Source organism: Falco peregrinus, chromosome Z (assembly GCF_023634155.1).
Source record: "Falco peregrinus isolate bFalPer1 chromosome Z, bFalPer1.pri, whole genome shotgun sequence".
NCBI lineage: Eukaryota > Metazoa > Chordata > Aves > Falconiformes > Falconidae > Falco > Falco peregrinus.
The window spans coordinates 59,118,987-59,141,249 of record NC_073739.1 but is presented as its reverse complement, the minus strand read 5'-3'; the positions used below and the strand labels follow the sequence as shown (position 1 = coordinate 59,141,249).

Genomic DNA, 22,263 nt, shown 5'->3' with positions numbered 1-22,263 from the left:
CTTAGCTAGAGCTATACACTCTGCAAAGAATTTAAGTGCTTGGTATCAGTCAGTGTTACAATAATGGGATTTAAGCACATGCTTTGCTGAATTCAGGCTGTATATTCCACTAATGGCCCTTGATGACACATCTCAAACTTACCGCCTGATGTGGGAAAAAGAAAGTTCTGAAGCACTTAAAGCCAGTGCTACCATTTGGAAGGTAAATGGAAGAAGAGAACAGAGTAATGTAATCTCCAGAGCTGTTACAGGAACAACCAGCAAATAGCCATGAATTCTAGTCCAAATGCAATGGGATCAAGAAGCCTGAAGAGGGCACTGAGTGCCAGTAGATGGTGAGGTTACAGAACGAGTGCTTGAAGATGATAAGGCCATAGCAAAAAACCTAAATAAATATATTTTGCAGGCGTTTTCACTGTGGTGGAGCTTGGGGAGGTTCCCCTAAGACAGAGAAAGGGACATGCTGAAGGATATGTCTCAGACTGAAGCGTAGGTAAAAGATGTTGTAGGGCATATCCTCAGAACAAGCCATAACAAGCCAGGACTGGATGGTATCCACTGCAGAGGTCTAGAGGAACTTGAGGGGGATGAATGATGGGAGCCACTGGCTAAAATCTGCCTCAGGAGCACAGCACAGAAACCTGGCAGGTACGATGCCATGTGGAGAGGTGCCAGGCAGTATCCAGAGAGCCGCCGAACATCAAGTCTGCTGTCCATATGGAGTAAAGAGGTAGAGACCAGCCTGAAAACCAGAAGGGTGGGAACATGATGAAACACAATATGCTGTGGAAAAGTAAAGAGAAGTCATAATGTAAATCTACTGACATTCCCTGAAAGAGCCACTGGTGGGGGACCTCCCTGATACTGTCCACATTGTTCCCAGAAAACATTCCTCACTCCTAAAGAACCTAGGTTGCCATGCAATACAAGGAAAAGACACACGATAAATGGCTAACTGAAAGATAGGAAATCATGAATAAATTACTGAGTTTTACAAGTGAACTTGTAAACCCATTGATACCACCAATGGGGTCCCACAGGAATCTGTCCTGGGGCCAGTGCTATTCAACATATTTCATTGATGATCTGGGAAAGGGAATAAATAATGAAGGGATAAAGTTTTTTTGTTGATAGCTGTACAGAGAGAAGAAGTTAAAGTCCAGCTGCGAAGAATGAAGAAGGACCTCATGGAACTGAGCTATATAGTGCGAGATAAATTTAGCATAGATGAACACAAAGTGACATGGGGAAAATCAGGTTTTTGTACACAACTATGAGCTTTGAGTTGACTGTTGGGATTCTTGAGTGAGATCTTGGATTTATGGCAAGGAAAAATGTTGGTCCAGTAAGAATCTGAAAACAAACAGGATTAGGAAATAAACAGAAAACAGAAAAACAGAAGTGGTTTTATGCTAGTAAGTCCAAGGGAAGCCCACTTCTTCAACCTCATGGTGGTCCTCCTGCCTTCATCTTACAAACAGTACGGCAGGATTAGAGGAGATAAGGAGGAAAACAGTAAAGAAACAGCTTCTGTGTTAGAAACAGCTAAATACACAAGTCATCTCAGTCTGCAGAAGGACATAACTGAAGATATGAAAGAAGCTTGCACATTCAAGCATGGAGAAGGCATGGAGAAGGTACTAAGTAATTATTCACAGTCTTTTCCAATGCAAAAATACAGAGAAAAAAACCCCCACAGACAACGAGTTCAAAAGAAGCAAAATAATATTTTTAAGCTGCTGAACTGCTTGCTGTGACAAATTCCTGGGAATAAAAATACTTATTGAGACCTACTAAATATGAAACTTGTGCCATCAAGACATCTCCAAAACACAAATCACGGGAGGCTGGGTTAGCTTTCTGGAGAATTACCAGCCTTGCCACACTCTAGTCCTCTTTCCTACATACCTACATTAGCCACTGTTCCTAGAAGGTTACTAGGTGAGAACTAGCTTTGCCTGTTATAAGAAAAGCCAGTTATATTGTTGTTATCTGAAAAAAAATTCATTAAAAAGTCCAAGGCAGACAAAACATTCATTTCCAGGACAAGTTTACAGGAAAGCAAAACTCTGAAAGCAGAAGGTGCTTGCAATCCTCTTTTGACATTCCCATGGCTATTACAGCTGCAGCTGCTCTGAGGGATCTGCTCTTGAAAAGTGAATTTTTGATGGTACTAGGAATGGAGCTGGACCAACAATACAGAAGCAATGTAAGTTTCAGCACAAGCCAGCCTGGGTGTTAAAAGCAGATGTAAATTAAGAGCCAGAGGCAGATGTTGTTAAGGTACAATTGGTTTAACTTCTTCAAAAAAACAAGGAAATTAGGATTATACCAAGTTTAATGAACACCATGAATGGCCCAGAGACATGTTGCATGTATATGCAAACCAAGAACAGCTGAGATGGTCGGAGGAACAGAGAAAGACAGCTGGCACAATTTCCTCTTCACATCTTAGAATTTACTTAGAATTTTGGGCTGCATGTTTTCTCTCCATTTGGAGGAGAAACTGAGAACACACTGCACTGTGCAGATACACTCAAGTGTATCAGCAACACACACCACCCTGCTGTGGTGTCTGCATCCCTCAACTTTGCAGGGCAGTAGCAGGAGCTCCTAGCTCCACCAGCCCTGGCAGGTACCTTGTCCAAGCCAACGGCCAGTGGTGGGGTTCCTTCATCTCAAATAACATGACGGCCCCATGGGCTTCTTGTTGGTCTCCTGACTCGCACCCCAGCCACACACTCTCCTGTCTCATACCACAGTCCTGTGTCACCTGGCACGTGAGATGATGAGAGGCTAGATGTAAGCCTGGTAATGGTGACAGAGAATGCACTTGCACTTGTGTGTCCCTGGACACAGCTCAAACAATGGCAAAACCCATTCTCCAGCCTTTGCCAGTACTTGCTGCGGCGTGTTGTTCAGATCCCTTTGTTTCACTTCTCCTTGCTGCTTTTATCCTTGCTTCTGTGCCTCCCAAGCATAGCATTCACGCAGCCCTTCAGCCCCTGCGTTTGCAGGAAGGGTCTCGCTCAGCTCCAGCAGACCTCATCGGGTCTCACTCTATGGCATGAGGCTGTCATATGAGGTTGTGGATCATTTCCCATGATCTTGCTATGGGAGGCCTAGTTTTTGTGGCTGATCAGTTAGCTCACTTTCAAGTCTGATGTATTAGATACACAGAAGTAGCCTGAATAGAACTGGTTCAGCCAACACCTCTAATGCATTAAAAAAAAGACATTAGATAGATGTGGCAAGAGAAGTAGACACAAGTGACTGCAGAACTATTACTCAACCAATACACATCACGCTTAAAATATCTTACCAAAATTTGGACATAAACTTGAATAAAATCACCGAAGTGTGTTAAAATGGGTGAGTAAAAGTTTTGACAGGTAGAAAGCCCACAAAGCAATTATCTACTTTGTGTGCCACTAAAAGCAGTCATCATGTCTGCTGTGGAAAACAGAGTGATCATGCACAAATCCATGTAGACATTTACTGTTCTGTTGCCTTCTAAAAGAATGAGTAATGGCTTATTGCCCTTACCCTGTTTTCCAAGTACCCCTATAACAAAGCCTTGAAAGAGCTGGTTTTCACAGAGCTTCCTTTTCATCTCCTCCCTCCCACGCTGAACGATATCCCACCTTTGATCAGTGGGTCTTCAATCCAAAAAGCCACATAAACCGTTTTTCAGCCGCAGAACATTGCATATGTTGCATTCAAACTCTCTGATCCCAGTGAGCTTTCTACACTCATTATCCCTAAGAGTTTAATAACATTTACATTGAACCTTCTAAGAGGCATATATTTCTGTGAAAAGAAATTCCTTCATAATCAGAACTATATGAATTTCTGTTATTTGCTTTTCAGTTCTTTGACCAAAGACCCTGAGCTATGGAAAGGAGAATGTCAGTGACAGATATCATGTGCAACATTTTTTAAATTAAGCTTTTATCTCCTCTGCAAGTATTTTTCTGCCTTGTTTGCAGTGATTTTAGAGTGAAATCAGATTTTACCTCTATGGAAAGTCTTTTCCAAACCAACTATTTTTCCATTGTTTAAAGGTTGTTTTAAAGTTTATTGTCCTTCTGGTATTTCCAAAGGAAGCAGGACAATACACTGACAAAAACGCTGACACTGCTATTAAATGAGATTTCAGATGTACTTTTGATAATACAAACTACTGCCATCCCTGAACTAAAAAGCATGATGATGATATCACCATCCTTATTTGCTTTTTTTTTTTTTTTTTCTAGAGAAATTCTGTTTCTTGGGATAATTGGCAGATACAGAAGGCTGGCAGGGTGTCAGGAGCAAGTATATGCTACCGTCTTGTTTCCATTGTTGAGTTGGGTGTTTAAATATGTTAATTTTGTTACAAAAGTGCCAGTATCCATGTTTTCAGACAGAAAGAAGAAATCTCAAATACCTGAGGCTGTTAAGATTCCTTGGAATCATACTGTGGCAGAAGCATGACAGAAGCCAGTATCATATCAGTAGTGATTGCTACCTTAACTCTACATCCCTCTAATTAGGGTACCTTTATTAATCACATGCACATGTTGTGTCTTCTGGTGGTCATTGAGACAAGTATAACAGGCATTAATGCCTTTCATTCTAAGTGTTATCTACATAAAATTATGCCACTTACAGAGCAAATGAATAATTACTTTCCGACAACCAAAATCACAGATACTGCTGACCCATGAAAAGCTCCTAAATGATGATATTACAAAGTATCTAGATTTTTTGTGTCAGGGCACTGAGTCCAAGCATTCCCCATTTTTTATTCTTCAGTTCATTGTCAAAAGAAGTTTGCAGTAAAATGAAGTTCTCACCATATCCTCTAACGATGCAACCCCACTGATGCGGCAGGTCCAGCACTCACTTGTTCCTGACTCACCTGGCATGGTGGGGGTCTGCTTGAGAGCTGCCCAGCCTCAATCCTGCCTTTGATACCAAACAGAGGTGCACTTGTGGCATCTTGCAAGAGTATTACCACTGAGGAAGATGGAGGGCTGGTAAAAAATGGCACAAATGGGACTCTGCCTTTGCTCAAAGGGCAGAGAAGGTTCACTCCTTACTTTAGAAATACATTTATTTCTTACCTGAGTCCACTCTTGTGAAGTGGTCTGAGTCACCACCCTTCCCAGCACAAAGTATTTTGTAGCTACAATGGTCATGGTAAACATGCATTAAGTTACATAGATACATTTGCAGGTTAAGTAACATTTCCACAATGGCAAACTTCACGTGGGCTCAGCCGCTGTGAAAATAATGAAAAAAATCAGCTATGACTGACAATAAACTTCTGCATGTCATACTACTTCAAAATCCTGGGGATTACAGGAGACAAACACCACCACCTCTTCTTGCTCAGATAAGATTATGCTTGGAAGATTTCATTTTAGCAGTGGTTTAGATCCAATAAAAATGAGGGAGACAGGAAGATATCATGAGAAAATCCTGCTTCAAAAGGTACTTTCCAGGAGCCCCGTATCTCTCCTTAGCAATTTGCTTCCCTGATCCCACGCTTAGCAGGGATATTTAATATCATCTGTTAAGTCCTACTCCTTCTCTAACATCAGATATCTATGTGTGTCTTGAAATGGGGAGTTACAAAACCATTTGCACAGCACAGGGAAACCTGGATTAAGTCTTTCAGATTTGTGTGTCAAAGAAAATGTGCAATAGCAGCTAGAAACAGAAGAGGGAGCCTGTAACCACAGCATCCGCTCTTTTTGCAGTTTTTCAGAAAATGAAACAAAACACGATTCTGTATGCAAAATTCTTTCCCCAACCGATCAATACAGTCCTCGGCCACCCCCTGAATAACACCGATGTCTCTGGGCTTAGGTAGACAGCTTGGCTGGTACGTGACACGCGCCTCTGCCCCTTTGCTGAGAAGCCACGCTCCCACGTCATGCTGTGTGCTCTTTGCCCACTGAGATGGTACCACTTCCCCATACTGCAAGCCTTCTGAATTAGAGGTTAATACGCAAAAGTAAGGAGGTTAATTCAAGGTGGACACTCTACTCCATGGAAACACCAAGAGCCAAGGAGATGCCTGCAACTCTGACTTCGGCGCAGCAGCTTTAGCTCAGCATTTAAGTAGTGGAGAAGCAGATGCTCTGGGAGGAAGGAGGGAGGATGCGATTTTAGACACGCTAAAACAGATGTCTACCTATCCATATAGGATCCTTACATACCAGAGCAGAGATGTGTGTAATGACTCCCTTGCCATGTGCAAACTAACTGTGAGGAGCTCTCTACTTTGACGAGGGAGCAAACTACACAGCACAAAGGCACCGTGAGTTCATGCTGAGGGAAACTGTGTGTTCACTGGCATAGCATATGTGCCACACGCACACTACAGTGACCCCACTAAGTGGACAAGCCCCCCAAATGGTCCTCAGGCCACAGAGCTCTGTGGAGCCTCTGTTCCTGATCACACCTGACAGGTCTGACTCTGTCTCTGGGTGCCTGCAACTAGCCATGACTAGGAGTGGGCATTCGTACCAAACGTGGCTTAAATTTAAACCATACATGGAAGACAAAAGGATCTTGAAACAACAGGGCTGCTAGCATCTGTCTTATCTAAAGCCTTACTATCTCGAATTGAGTTGGAGGCAGTGGAAACTGTGACCTTAGTGGCAGTCAGGTGCTGCCATTTCCCAACTTCTGGCAGCGTTATCTTCACCCTGTGCTGTCACACATCCTAGCACCAGGACCTCCCCTATCAGCCTGCCCATGCCCTGCCATAACACAGTTAACAAAGTGAAGGTGCTGTGGGATGACTCTCTCTCTTCTTTCCTACTATTCCTCCTTCTCCAGCCCCTTCTTGACACCTGGTGCAGAATTTAATTCTGCAGAACTCACCCTAGGCTGAGTTTTGTCGAAGTTGGAGCCAGCTCTACATCCTTCACCAGAAAACCCGAATAAAGCCATCTACACTCCTCCGAGACTTCACAGCAAACAGCACCAGTTTACCAGCCACAGAGAGCTCCTTTGTCCTCTCCATCACTGGCCCTGCTAGCTAAAAACTCACGGTGGCAGGCGCTGGGAGTTGAGCCTTAGTCTCGGCTGCTAGCCTAGGGTCTGGCAGCAACTCAGACATTTACTGAGGATTGTCTTGCCAGATACTATTGTAGTATTCATGACTCTACCAATTTAATGACATATAGTGGCCCGAGGAGTTTCCAGGCAACCAGCCTAACACACACAATGCAGTCTTCATAAATACAACTGAGCAGTTCTGTAATTTCGTTTCAGCATTGCATTTTACCACCAAATCACTCTTCACAGCAACAGCACCCTCCACACCAGTTCACAAATAGCATCACTACAATACAGCCACCTCCAACATTTCCAGCTGTACTCCCAAAGTTAATGAAGAGAGATTAGTGATGCTGACCAAAAGCAGGCAACTTCATTTGAATGTGTAACAGTACCACTTGCTTCCAACATGTCCTGTACTACTGCTAAGGGCTTGCCCTCAATATTTGTACACAGTGAACCATGTCACTCAGTTCATCCCCCCACAGAAAGCCAGATGCATTTGCCTGACTGGGATTTGAAGACAAAATGTCAAGGGGTCACGATGTGTCAAACTGGAAGTATGCCCTAGTCCTGACTCACTGCCAGCTAAATCCAGCAAGCACCAGAGCGTGGTATTCCCGCCCCAGCCTACACTGCCATTTTGACTCATCAATTGCTTCTTGTGTTTTCTTCGTATCTTCATGGCTTTTGTAAGTGCGTGACACAGAAGTCTCTTCAGGACTTTCAGGAAACTTCTACCACTGCATCTTATTTTTTTAAATTTATGTTTACAAGTTAATAATTTCCTTTGTTTTTTTCCTCTTATTCAGTGGGTCAGCCTCTCCAAAGAAGCCGCATATCCTTTGTTTTCCCACATTAAATTACTCCATTTTCCCAAGTGCTCAGAAATACAGACACAGGCCCCATGCAAACAGTCTCTACCTCCCCACATCCTGTACTGTGATAGTACAGTTCCCGTCACAGACATTCAGACACAGGAAGCACAGGCCGACTGCTAAAACACAGCACCAGGAGTACATACCGTCCTGAATTCAGACTCAGAGCAGACAAAGCACAAATGCTGATGACGTTCCCCACCACATCATGTCCACGCATCACTTCCTTCTAGCAGCTGAGAGCTGGCAAGCACTATAAAGGGGAGGGGAAATCAAATAAACAGCAGTAAAGGCTCAGTATCACACATGCTAAATGCTCAGTTTCCAGCAGTTTGCTTCCTGAAGGTGAGGCACAAAGCTGGAGTGCAATCCCTAAACAAAATGCAGCTGTTAACTGTGAGAGGGACATCCACTCATGTGCCACCTCATACTTATTCCCAGCCAGGGCACCCATCACTTGATGCATGCAAGGTCTGGCAATTAAAATCCTGCCGACCTTAAGAATTACTGTATGTCGATTTTTAGAACTGCCATAAAATACAGACAACATCCCTCTTGTCCACTGTTTCCTCAGAACCGTCTGTGTTAACTGACACGTCATGGGGGCTGCAATACCTGGAGCTGACCAACGGACAGAGCTGAGAGTTGTTATTGGGACATTTCTCTTAACTCCCAAATGTAGACAAATCAAATGTTGGCTTTTCTTCTCCCACACTTTGTTGCTTCATTACACAAGTGCTCATTACTGCATATTATTAACACATTAAAAACAAAGGACCAAGGCTTAGTCCATGTGATGAGTGTGCTACCAGCAGACTGCATTGGTAAAGCACTCCAGAGAGACACAAATTTAGCAGAAGGACTGTGCTTTACACCCAGTGTAATAATCCCACAGAGACCAGGTGGAGCAAGTTTTACTAGCAAAGACACAGTTCCTCCATTACAGCTACATCAGGGCTCTTGCTGACATGGCTCTGGCAATCAGAGATCGCACCAGTTCTCTCCCATGGCTGCTCTATGCTGTGGCAAAATGCAATACCCAGGTGAGCATTAAGCCGACCCAGGTAACACACAGTGTTCAGCAGCCAGCAGCCTATGTGACAAGAAAGGAGGGTATCCAGAGAGATGGGAGTGGCCACACTTTAATTATCTTTGCATTTGGGAATGCAGGTTCAATACTGAAGTGTAGACACTGGAGCCTGGCTTCGACAGGATTTCATCAGAGAGAATCCCAGGTAGACCTCAGTACCCTTGAGCTGGCTCCATTCTGGTGTTTGCACCACATGAGCAATCCCAGGTGGTTTATGAACTCCAGTGCAGCTATGAACCTACCCACCTCCACGTACAGACAGACATGCCTTTCCCCCTTTCCCTAGCCACCAAAGAGCTGGCCAGACCACCAGGGAAGCTGGCTGCAGACATGCTTAAAAGAACAGTGAAGCCCGAGTCACATAAGCTAGCACTGGGTCAGTGAGTCCTGATGGATCCAAGAGAATTGTCACAGTGTCTCTGCATAGCACTCAATGTATCCTTCGCAATCACTAGCCAATTTTCTATCATCTGAAGCATCTCTGTCTCCTTTGGCCTAGATGACAGAGAGCTGACTATGTAGTCAGCGTGTTACACTGGTCCTGCCAGCAAACAGTGCCTGGAGAATGTTTATCTGCAAGCCAACAGAAGGTAGGCTTCTGAGGAAAAACAACGTAGTTAACACGTACTCTCCTGGCTGTTTTTGCATCAAAATGTGCATGTTTACTGTGTTCATGCTGAATTTAACATTGATGCTGTATATTAACCATGTTCAAAGTGCCCATGACAGTTCAAATGCATCTGTAATGAAACTCAGGTCCCCAAGGGCTGTTACAGTAAATAGGCATTATGCTGCTTGATTCCCAGGACAGCTACACATCAAGACACATGCCATATGTTTTCAATCATTACACCACAGTTAGTCAGACAAAATGAATGCTAAACTTGGTGGGCCCAGATTCATCAAGGAATTCTGAGAAAATTCAGGGACAAAATAGCTGAATTAGTAACAGAAGTGTGTTACATCTTGCCAAAACTATACTTGAATACTGGGAGCCAATGCTACAATCAAAAGAATGTTCTGAGGTGTTCAGGCAAGTATGGTCCTGTGAGCCCAGTATCTGTGCTGGGCAGTTAGTGATGAGTCTAACAAGGGACATCACTAATGAAATTTGGACTTTTCTGGGAAAAGCCACCACTGCTTTTGTAAAGAGAAGTCTGGGCTTAACAGCCTGTGGAGCTCTTGGAAGAGACCAGTTGCACGTGGAGATAAGGATGATCCAGTGGATCCAGTCTACCTGGATTTCCAAGAGGCTTTTGGCAAAATTCCTGATTAAAGGCTTTTAAAGAGAACTAGGCAGCCATGGACTGAGAGGGAAGGTCCTTTTGTGGAAAAATAACTGATTACAAGAAAAGAACTACAGGGTAGAAGAAAAATGGTCTGTTTTCCAAATGCCAGGTACTCACCAGTGTGGTGCCAGACCTGTATCTGGCCTTTCATAACCTCACAACATCTTTTTAGTCCTCCAGAGCTGCCTGCCCCTTCTTCCAAAGGTGGTACTCTCCCTTTTTCCCTGAGTTCCAGCTAAAGTTCAGCCAGGTCTTCTCCACCACTGGCTCATCTTTTGGCCCATGGCAACAGCCTGCCCCTGCACCTCTAAGATCTCCTTCTTGAAGAACGCCCAGCCTTCCTGGACCCTTTGGCCCTTCAGAACGATCCTCCAAGGGATTCTGTCAACCAAGTTCTTAAACAGGCCAAAGTCAGCCCTCTGGAAGTCCAACACAGCCATTCTGCTGACCACCCACCACCCCCTCCATACTTCTCCAAGAATCAAAAACTTCATCATCTCATGCTTGGTATGCCCAAGACATCCTCCAACCACCACATACCCACCAGCGCTTCCCTGTGTGCAAACAGCAGGCCCAGCGGGACATCTCCCCTGGCTGGCTCACTGACAGCTGTCAGGCAGGCATCTGCCGCACACTCAGGAGCCTCCTGGTCTGTGTCCTATCCGCTGTGCTGTATTTCCAGCAGACATCCAGTAGTTTGAAATCCCCCATGAGAACAAGGGCTACTAATTATGAGACTCCGCCAGCACAGATGGGGTTTTGTCCACATTGTCATTTTCCTGACCTTCAGGTTGCTGAGCTGAATACTGTCCTAGTTTCAGCTGGGACAGAGTTAATTTTCTTTATTAGTAGCTGGTGCAGCTAAATAATGGTATGGAATAAGGAGTAGATACTGTCCTGATTTTGGCTGGGATAGAGTTAAATTTCTATTAGTAGCTGGCCAGTGCCGTGTTTTGGCTTTGGAGTGAAAACAATGCTGATAACACCCCCATGTTTTCAGTTGTTGCTGGGTGATGTTTATACTGTCAAGGACTTTTTAGTGTCCTGCCAGCCAAAGGGCTGGAGGGGCACCAGTCACTGGGAGGGACACAGCCAGGACAGCTGACCCGAACTAGCCACAGAGGTATGTCATACCATGGGGCACCGTGCTGGGAGTATAAACTGGGGGGGCTGGCTGGGGTGGGCCAACCATTGCTGGGGGACTGGCTGGGCATGGGTCAGCAGGTGGGGAGCAGCTGTATTGTGCATCACTTGTTTGGCTTCCTCCCTTCCCTATGGCTTCATTGCTCTCCCCCTCTCCTTCCTTTTCATTATAACTGATACTGTTATTATTATTCCTCTTTCATTTTTTTTTTTCAATTATTAAATTGTTCTTATCTAACCCTTGAGTTTCACCTTCCTTTCCAACTCTCCTCCCCAACTCCCTGGGTGAGGGGGAGTGACTGACTGGCTTTGTGGGGCTTAATTACCAGCCAGGGTTAAACCATGACACATACCTGGGAAAGTGAAGGGGGCTGAGTGTGTGTGCGTGTGTGTGTGTGTGTGTGTGTGTGTCTGTGTATCTGTGTGTGTGTGTGTGTGTCTGTGTGTCTGTGTGTGTCTGTGTGTGTCTGTGTGTGTGTGTCTGTGTGTGTGTGATTTGCCTGCTGCCCTAAGCAGGGACCTGTTTCCACTCCTCCCTGTCACTTAGGTCCCCTCCATCTGCCTGGTGGTGAGTAGGCAGGGGACCCTCCACTTGTGATGTGTCCATCCAGTGCATCTATCTCAACCCTTTAAGAACCAGGGGTTACCAAATGAGCCTAGTGGACCCTGGTTCAAAGCAAATAAAATCAGGTTGATTTTCACAGCAAGACACCCAACAGTGTTACTAATTAAACTAGACAAATAGGAAACTCTCATGCTGAAAATACCTGGATGTTAGGAATGTGGGAGGTATGATACGTGCCTGCACTGTTCTCACTCTGCCTGGGTACCTGCCTGTAACTTCTTTTCGTTGCTGTTTTGCACACTTCAAGTTACAGAATAGTCCTTCTCAGCAGCAGGTTTCCTCACTGATGCCAATGAGCTTAGCTCCCTTGGAATTCAACTCCTTTTTTCCTGAAATTCAGAGCACATTTCAACAGACTCATAGCAAGCAATCATGTGGCGCGAAGAAACAAACTTCCCTGGCCACATTTTCTGTGCATCTGGTATGTTGGCCAGATGCCTTGTGCAGCAGTCCTACTGGTTTTTGACATGTCCCTTGACATCTTGCTGTCTTGTTCACCTCCAAAGACATGGCTCAGCAGATTATGTTGGACAAGCTATACGGACCCTCGGTCTGAGCCAGCAAAGCCATTGCTATGGTCATGGGTAGAGGCTTCCTCCCTGCTACTTAGGTTTGCCAGAGCCTTCACTGCTCCTGTGCTTGTAGCTGCTTAGTGCAAGCACGTGTTGGTGGTAAAAGGTGGTCTGACCTTCTCCCTTGTGCTGAGCTCATCCAGCAAAGTAGACAAATGCTGTTCCAAGTTGAAGGTGAACTTTCGTCCCTCCTCCTGGTTTAACTTTAGCCTGAGACGGATCAAATCCACCCCAAAGTCACACACGGTTGTAACAGTACAAGGGAACAGTGTGATCAAGCAGTAAGGTTAAGGGAAAGACTAGCCTACCTCTCTTAGCTGTAGCACACGCTTGAGCTGTTTGTGAAACCATGACACTGGGCACATAATTACACTGATTTCCACTTCCTGATGTGTTCATGAATGTTGCAGTGATTACTTATGTAGCATGCAAATCTTAAGTCAGCCTTAGGTGGGGATGTTTTTGTATCTCTTTGGTTTAGAACTGTCAAGTTGGCACTGTTCAGGAATATATTTATTGTTAGCTGAAGACAATCACTCTATACCGATCAATCTTGCCTGAGGGTACAGCCCTAGAGGAGGTTAAGCAGCCAGCTCCCTACTCCTAGGGTACGTTCTTGCCCCATCACTACCTGACTGCACAGGCACACGATTGTCAGTTCAAGAATTGGTTCACATTGATTGACCAACTAGCCTGGTCTACCTGCTCTGTTAACTGGAGCAAAATAATTCATCCTAAATTCAGGATGAGCATTTGCAATACAGCTAGAGATGGGAAAATTTTCCCACAATTTGTCCTTGTTTCCAGGATAAAAAGAAGAAAGCAAAACAATTCTTATAAAGGTTTCTCCTCTCTATCTGCAATTAGTTTAGTCTGCAACACTTGAGTTGCATTAGAGACAGACAACACTTGCAGCATTGTGTATGTAGAAGATACATGCTATAAATGCAATTGGATACTTGATGAAATTCTAAGTACCAGTTCTCTTCTTCCCCTCCTAACCACACAATAGTTAGATGCAGAGATGTCCCTCCCTATCTGCCCCTAACGACATGAGCCCAGACAGTATCACTAAAACAGCGAATGAAGAGCAAAGAAGATATTAATAGTTTCTATTATAACTAGACTTAAAAGATCTTTTCAACTCCCAGTGAGCATAGTTTGAGGCAATAAGCTTCACTTAGATGACTGTGGGTTCCTTGAATAGTATTCTCCAAAGTTTGCCACACATAGTACAACCTTCTTTTAAAAGAAAACATCCTATTAATTAAAACTTTTTCTCAAAATGCTTTCAAAAACACCACAGCAACATCTAACTCTTACATGTCATTGGCAGATCTCTGCTGTTGCTGCAGGTATGACATGGAAGATTCGTCCTTGAAACCTGCTTTGTCAATCCACAGATGAAGAAGGCTAGAAGGGAGGAGAGGATCAAGAAGATCAGCACATCCCTTCACGCGAGCTGCAGTGGACTGGTTTGACTGTCTGAGTCCCCAGCTCTGATCCCAACAACAACAGGAAAGGAAGAAAAGAGTGAGATCATAGATATAAGCATTATGTGCTATATTTCTGATTAAATAATGACAAGAAATAAATCTCGCCCCCTAAAAGACTGACTATATTAAACATGAATCATAGGTGATACCTTTATGGTATTACATAGACATGCACAGACAATTCATCATCTTCACAACGTACAGCCTGTAACCCTTGGACTCCTGGCAGAACACCAGCAGTGCTGTAATCACATGAACTATGTGCCCTTCCTTGGTTTATTCACTACCACATACCGCACACTAGAAAAGACACTAGGCTGTTCAGTAAGATAAAAATACATTCTCGTATTCTGTTTATCATACACAAGCTAAGGGAAGAAGAGTTCAGATGGCAGTATGTGAAGGTGGTGCATCCCCCTTCTTCCCAAATCATTCCAGTGCTATGGCCTCTTATGTACAGTTCTTTTCCAGTAAGGATCTGTATTACATCTTCAGTAATAAATAATTATTTCCCTGCATTTTTGCCAGGAAACAGGAAGAGCAAACTGTTTATGTCTGAGAAGTGTTTGTGTTCCACTGCATCTATTGTAAACTCTCTGCTCTTCAGAGATACTCATTAATGAGAGTTGCTATTTTAGCCTGGACTTCTGAAATACCACCACCAAACATCCTACTTTCATGCTAAGCATCTGCTTAGACAAGACTGCAGCAGACAAAAGGAGAGCCAGAGCTTAATTAATCCTTGAGATGAGTAATCAAATGCATTAAACAAACCTCTTAATCTTTACTACGTATGGGGGGAAAAAATCCTTGTTACTAAAGTAGGGGCAGAATGTAGAAACCAAAGAACAAGCGAAGGAACAGACTAGCACACAGAAAGAAATAATTATATAAATACCTACAGTCTTTAAGCTGTACAAGACTGCTCAAATTCTTCCTACGGTTCAGTCTACCTGCTTTCTTACTCTCCCGATCTGAAGTGATGAACACTTCCCATCTATATACCAGCTGCCTCAGAGTACTGTTTGGACTGAGGGCTTTTCCACTTGCTTTTTTTTGTAGGGACCCAGCTACACTTAAGTCTCAGACAGGTCATTGGATACAAGTTCAATGTACAAGTGGTGAAACGCATCAGGACTGCGAGACTTGGAAAAAAATGCATTTAAATCCTACCATCACACACATACCCATCAGCTTTTCAGATCAGAAGTAAATGTGATTCCATATTCCTGAGTGGTCACAAATATCTTATGTCCTCTTCCCTCATCCAGGATATTTCAGAAGTCCACTGGGGCTGATGTTAGAGTGTTTGGTTATATCTCATTATTCCCCCACAATTCTGAACTATTTGGTTTTACTTATCTGCTAATAAGGGAACAACTTCACCCTAATGAAGTGTGTCATTAGGTAAATTTTACTTAACCCATTTAGGCATTACAGTTGTCAGACTCCTAATTCACTGTTAGGAATAAGATCTTTGCTACATGAAACAAGGCAAGTTGAACTTCTCAGTGTTTTGGAGAACATGTAAAAGCACAGAAGAAAGCACCCAACTCAAATATGTTATAAAAAAATAATCATATTTAGATATCCTAAAAAATACAAGGCACATTATATAAAAATCAAACAGCTATTCATCAAAGCTTTGTAAATAGCTCCATTTAAGATCACGTACTGGCAAGCATTACATAACAGTGAATAATCTCTAACATTTTATCACAGTGCTAGCTGGTAACCAGTTCAGCTTGTCAACTCACTAGGATAAACTTTACAAGCTTCTTCCATGTTAGTATTTACAGTGTGGTAACTTGGAAAACAATATAAAATTACATTATACTAAAGATAATATACAGTCTACACCAAGATGGTGAAATGGATTCTCCTCTCCTTCTCTCTACAACTTCAAATTATGTTCAGTGTAAGCAGGTACACACAGCAAGATCCTACATACTAAATTAAATCTGTTCAGTTGTTTAATACATTACAGTTAAAGCCAAACAAAACAGATTTCTCTGTTAATTAAATACACTAGAGCAACACTACATAACATTCCAGTGACATTTTGCTTTTTAACAACTTTGATATTAAACAAAAATGCCTTCAACCACAACTCACTGCCAGGTCAGCAGCATTTCTGCAGAGCATCTGAGATGTCATGATTTTTTTTCCAGTCTAGTGGGAAGATTTTATCTGTTTACAATTTCTACACAGGGTAAGCAGCTGCCAGTTCCAAAATCCAGGTTTCCATGTAATTAAAAAGCAGAGATGTTTCTTCAGACTCCCTTGTAAAAAATAACTCTGTTGTCACTTACACCCTTTCAGCAGTAGTAATAAAAGTTCACTTTTCTAGGATTAAACTCAGTAGGTTGATTTAGTGGTCCCATTTGAGTTTGAAGAATATGAATTTGATTTTCTAGGGTATCTGCCTGATGAGAGAGACACTTGCATCCTCCGTGTAGTTCGCACACTTCGGCAAAGAAGAGCATTTTTAAGGTTGTCTCTGAAGTCTTTTGAAATATAGTAATAGATGAATGGATCGATGCAACTGTTCAAAGTAGAAAGACACAGTGCAGTTATGTATGACACATACAGATAGCTCTGGCTGTAGGTTTTGAGGAGCAAATAATGCACAACAAGCAGCACATTGCTAGGTGTAAAACAGATGAGATACATGGATAGCACCACGATAATGAGTTTGATTGCTCTTTTTCGTTTCTTGCTAGTGCTTATATCTGAGATGGAAGCATTCAGAGTTTTAATCATTAGTATGTAAGCAACAGCAGTGAGAAGAGCTGGGATTAAGAAGAGTCCAACTGCAAGTGAGAGGAAATAACTGAACATATCATGAGCCAAAACATTTTCGGGCAACACATCGTGGCAGGTAGTGATGTTAAGATTTGAAATATATGCCGTTTGATTAACAAGATACAATGGAATAGTGCCCAGCAAAATCAGTATCCAGATAGCAAGGGAGATGCCCAAGGCAATTTCAGATTTCTTTCTTGAATGCACTATGGGGTTCACTACAACCCAATACCGTTGCACACTGAGACAAGTCATAAAAAGAATGGAAGAGTACATATTTCCATAGAAAAATCCAACAAGTACTTTGCAGAGACCTTCGCCGAATAGCCAGTTATTGCCATTTACATGGTATGCAATCTTCAGTGGGAACCAGACAACAAAAAAGAGGTCTGCCAGTGCTAAGTTAACCATATAAATCACAGCTGGATGTTTCTTCTTCGTTCGGAAAAAAAAGACCCAGAGGGCCATGGCATTGCTTGGCAAACCAATGATAAAAACAATGATATAGATCATAGGAAGAAAAACTGTAGTCAGCTTTCCTGTGAGGGCTTTTGCTGCAAATTCATCCACTTCATATAACTCTTCAGAGGCATTATTTGTATTTGAAACCTTCCGGCCAGCAAAACTTCTTCCTTTTGAACTGCTGGTTCCACTACTCCCTAAAATGAAAAAAAATCAAGAAGTTGCCGTTATTGAAGTACAGATTTCTTGTCCTTTTTAAAAATAAACTAGACATCATGATTTACTCTGAAGAATTCAAGAGGGCCTTATCAACAGAAAAATTAAGACCGGTTTTCAAACACCTGACAATTTTTATTCCCTTTATTATTCAAAAGACAACCTATATCCCTATTCAAGGATTCTTATCACCACCCAAAATGCTTTTCCATGTCACCAGAAATACCTTGTCAAAATGGCTGTCAGGTGCTCCTACCATCTGAACAGTTACAATAGATACTGCTTCAAGTACCCCAGGGCACCAGTATCATTTTACATGGTGGTACCAGATTACGCTAAGTGCTGGGACTTGTAAAACTTTGCACCAGGCTAATGTAACTGCAGTAGCAGCTTCCTCAGCTTAGATAACCCGAAAATAAGGTATGCAGTAAAGAAAAAGCACACTGCCCTCAGATAAGCTAGAACTGGAACTCAGAACATAAAGCCAAAAGCTATGCACAAGTGATCTCTAGGGAAAGCGAGATGCATGGTATACTGTATCCAATTTGAAGCCTGAACAGGCCAACTTTATGCATGAAGACGCGACGGGGCCAGTCGTGAGATCTCCTTCCAATTCATGGGCAAGATGGTCAGACAATCTGTAGTTTCTACTCAAGAGTGCAAAGTAGTAGAGCTGACAGCTATGGTTGCTTCATACATCAGACAGCTATCACTTCAAGTTTTGTTCTGCCTCTCAACGAGGCAGGAACTTGACAAACCATATGGGCAAGCCACCCACTCCTGACTGCTCTGTCTTGTATGACAGCCTTCAGATGGCTCAGTTCAGAACTCCTTCAGACCCAACTCAGTTCTCTCATGCCAACAAGTTAAACTGCACAAGCAGATACTGACTATGAACTAGCACCGTTCCCAAAAATCAGACGTCCACCACACTAAACTCCATGGGCGTGGAATTTTACTGTCTGTGAAGAATTTCTTTTAACCTTACCTCGGTTTCTATCAATATTTGTGGATTATTTTAGCCACAAAACCCCCCAACTGGAGTATAAAGGAGAGTCTTCTTTAGTAAGCAGATGTGTGTACAAGCCATGAACAGCGTTGAAGGATCGCCCCTTTGTTATTCAATGAATAAAAGTTTTGATACAGTTCTAGAATGAAAAATGCTTACAACTTACATTTTGAAGTATAGGAATTCTCACACAAGAAATACATATGCACACAAGTATGTGTGTTTTCCAGTATAGATTCTCAAGAACAGCAACTTTAGGTATCTGTTCCTTTCCAGTTACTACTATGAAAGTCTGATGTACAGCATTAGTGTCCTGTCTAGAGTGTGTAACCTCCTAAAGAGGTGTACAGAAATACAGCACACGTTGGTGCTCTTTAGCATTTTTAATTAAGTTACCTTAGCTCCACTTAACAAGTATTTGACAAGCTCCAGACACAGGCTGTCTTCACTGGAAAACTGAGGTATAAGAGAACTCTTTGCCAGAACAGTGATATGGAAAAATCTTTGCAGTACGCTGCACGAAGACTGACGTCTAAATTACACCAACAGAACAACAGTCTTAAAGAAAATTAATTCAAATGCCAAAACAGTCACTTTGGCCTATATGTGTTGTAATTATGATGGGCAGAACTACATAAATCCTGCTCTCAGGTCTTCAAGCCACATTATTATGTCAGCAATACTACTAAAGACTGCAAAGTTTACTTGTATAATACATAAATCCCAGGTCTCTAACTTGAGCTGTAAATAACAGAACCCATAAAACCAGCTTGAAGAACATAGGTCATACAGATATCAGGTAACGTAAATGATAATTAGCTAAGCAATGCCTCGTTTCTCAAGCTTATAGCTTGGCTGCAAAAGACCCTGCAGATGCTTGCTTGGCAACGGACCCTTTATTCTAAGCTGACCACAGTTCTCAGAGTACCATAATAAAGCACAGTGTACAGTGCCATGTTAAACACCTTTCCCTCAGTAAGTGGTTGATATTATCAAATTGCAGTCATACTACTTTTATTCCATTCCAAAGACTTAAATTATTGTAGAAATCTGGAAGAGCAAATAGTAACACTTCATTCTTACTCACGTTTTGTGATCAGATATAAATAATGCTTTGCAACTTATGTTCACAGGTTGGGTTGGAAAAAACCAAAAAGCTCACAAAAAAGCCCTAAAGCATTAGTGTGAGACATTGGAGTAAGAGATAGAATAAAGTGGATTGATGGACATGTGAACCACACACAGGACAGGACTTAGTATTGCAGGAGTGGTGAAACAGAAACAAAGGTTTGTTGTAGCCTCTTTCTGAAGACTAAGCTAAATGGGTGATATCACAGACAAGTCTTGCTTTTATGCCGACTTTAAGTAGTTTGAGCCTCAGAAGTTCTGACTGCAGAAGCTGTGCAGGTTTTGTTAGCCCAAGTGGCACCCATACAGGGAGACAGTTCATCGTCCCACCGTCTTTGCAGCTAACACTCCCACAGGAGCAACCAATCCTTAGTTAGGTATGTGCATTTTCTACATCCTCTTCTTACTCCTTCTGCACTTGCAGTTTTCCATAACAATTGAGTTCTTTTCCAAGCCGGGTTTCACCCGGCCTGACTCACATACAGAGAATGCAGCTGACCTGCTAATCTGCCTACGGGAAAAAGCTTCCTTAGTATCATGGGAAAATGTACTCTCCTCCCACAACAAGCGATTGTTTCAACACCTTTACCATTTCCCCAGAAGACATAACCCACTGCATACCAAACGAAGGAATATGCCTACCCCGCAGACACAAGAGTGCCAGCAGCACAGAGTATCCAGATTATTTTAGGTCATGGTGGTAATACCCACAACAGGACTAAGGTTAAGATTTCCCTGGTTCATGGACCTGCAGCCCATATTCACCGCATCCCCGTAATGGCACTAGCCTGCTGGAAAACGGCTACCCCAAGCCCCTGACTTACAGGGCTGGGACAGTCCCTTGGCTGGGACGGGATCACACCTCCAGCGCATTTCACCTCCCTACTCCTGAAGATCAAAGCACCCAGCTAAAACTTTCAAGCAGTCTGCAAATTCCTTCCCCCACCCAGGTCAGACAACCAGGCTATTAAGAGGCAGTTCAGTTTCATAAACCCGTTCTGATCAACAAAATTTGCAGTTGCCCATTATCTATTCATTGAGAAAGCAGGACCTGCCATGAGCTTGGCTTCGACATTTAACACATACAATTTCATTACGTAAATAAACCCAGGATGAACGAATACCGAAGACCACAGCGCAAAGGCATGTGGAGAAACGGCAACGGGGTTTACTGTAAAAGGCTGTGAAACATGAACCTTACGGCAGTGAAATATTAACATGAATGACTGGCTTTTTTCCTTAAACAGCACTTACTGACGTTCTGTAAGCATAACGTCAATTGACAGAGATAAGCATTAGGATTAGAAACAAATCACCTTAGATTTTCAGAGTTGGAGGGGGAAAGCGAGAACAGTCTTTCAAGTTTTCTTCTGTTTACATACAGCCGTTAGGCAGGTTGCAAGCCGCGCAGCGCCGGGCAGTGCCCGCGCAGGACCTGCGCCCCCGCCGCCCCCCGCAAACCCCAGCCGGGCGGGACCCGAGCGCGGCTGCCGCCGGCCGAGCTGCCCTGCGCCTCCCAGCGAGGAGCCGGGCCGGCCGGCAGCGCCATCCCCGCGGGGCCCGGCTGCCCCGCTGCCACCGGCCCGTTCTCCGAGACCGTTCGACGCCGCGGGCACCCCGCACAGCGCGCTCCAGGCTCCGCACATCCCGCCGGGGGCCAGGCACCTGCTCCGCCGCCCCGCCGCCCCGTGCCCCCCGCACGGCACGCCGCCCCGCCCGAGCCCGGCCCGCAGCCGAGGGGCGCCGAGCACCCGGCGCAGCGCCCGCGGAGCCCCGGGCGGGCTCGGCCGTCCCCAGCGTATCAACCCAGCGGAGCCGGCGGCTCTAGCACCCGCCGGCGGCAGCGCGCACTCCTCCTCTCACCTGCGGGAGTGGCGGCCGCCAGCAGCGCGCACAGCAGCAGCGGCAGCAGCAGCAGCTGGCACAGCCCGCGGTGCCCGTCCATCCCGCCGCCGCGCTCCGGCCACCGCTGCCTGCCCGCACGCCCGACCAGTTCCACCTGATACCTCAGCTAGGAGGGGCGGAGGGCGCGCCCTGCCGGGACCAGTCTGGCGGCGCACGGATCGGCCCAAACCACATCCCCCACCCCCGAGGGCTCTGGGGCTGCCCCTAACATGGCGGGGTGAGCCTGGCCGGCGGGTCCGCCGCCACCGCCTCAAAATGGCGGGGGCGCACCTTTCCCCCCTCGAGGGGGCGGCCGGGGTGGCGCCTGGCTTCAGCCCTGCGTGCCCCGCACGCCTGGCTGCCGGGGCTGGGCCCGTGCCGCGCGTCTCGGCTCTCGCTCCCTCTCGAGCTGGTCACCGGGCCCGGGTGGGAGCCCCCGGGGCGCGCTGCCCGCGGCCGGGTACGTGCCGGGGCCGGGCTGTGCCGCGCCGCCGCGGGGGGGAGCGGGCCCGGCCTGGGGCGGGGGCGCTGCGGCCGCGGGCGAGCTGTCGAGGAGGCGGCCGAAGGGGCCATCCGTGGTGGGACGGTGCTGCTCCAGCGGGTTCGTATT

The 22,263-nt window shown here is 44.7% G+C and overlaps 1 protein-coding gene and 1 long non-coding RNA gene across 2 annotated transcripts; one reads left to right on the top strand and one right to left on the bottom strand.

Moving 5' to 3' along the window:
* The first annotated feature begins 11,329 nt into the window (after positions 1–11,329).
* LOC129782781 (uncharacterized) lies at positions 11,330–14,248 on the top strand. Its single transcript, XR_008744891.1, has 2 exons — positions 11,330–11,436; positions 13,990–14,248. It is a non-coding gene; the product is annotated as an uncharacterized LOC129782781 (long non-coding RNA).
* Positions 14,249–15,710: 1,462 nt separating this feature from the next.
* F2RL1 (F2R like trypsin receptor 1) lies at positions 15,711–21,902 on the bottom strand. The gene is made up of 2 exons (XM_055791520.1): positions 21,633–21,902; positions 15,711–17,613 (listed from the first exon to the last, which is right to left on the bottom strand). The coding sequence occupies exons 1-2, from the start codon at positions 21,712–21,714 to the stop codon at positions 16,508–16,510; spliced, it is 1,188 nt and encodes a 395-aa protein (XP_055647495.1). The 5' UTR covers positions 21,715–21,902; the 3' UTR covers positions 15,711–16,507.
* Between the last annotated feature and the right edge of the window lie 361 nt (positions 21,903–22,263).

Bases quoted from the DNA above. Each gene is read 5' to 3' on its own strand.
- F2RL1 (XM_055791520.1), bottom strand. From the start codon at position 21,714: ATGGACGGGCACCGCGGGCTGTGCCAGCTGCTGCTGCTGCCGCTGCTG. The intron at 17,614-21,632 runs GTGAGAGGAGGA...TTTTCATTTTAG, and splicing joins GGCGGCCGCCACTCCCGCAG to GGAGTAGTGGAACCAGCAGT.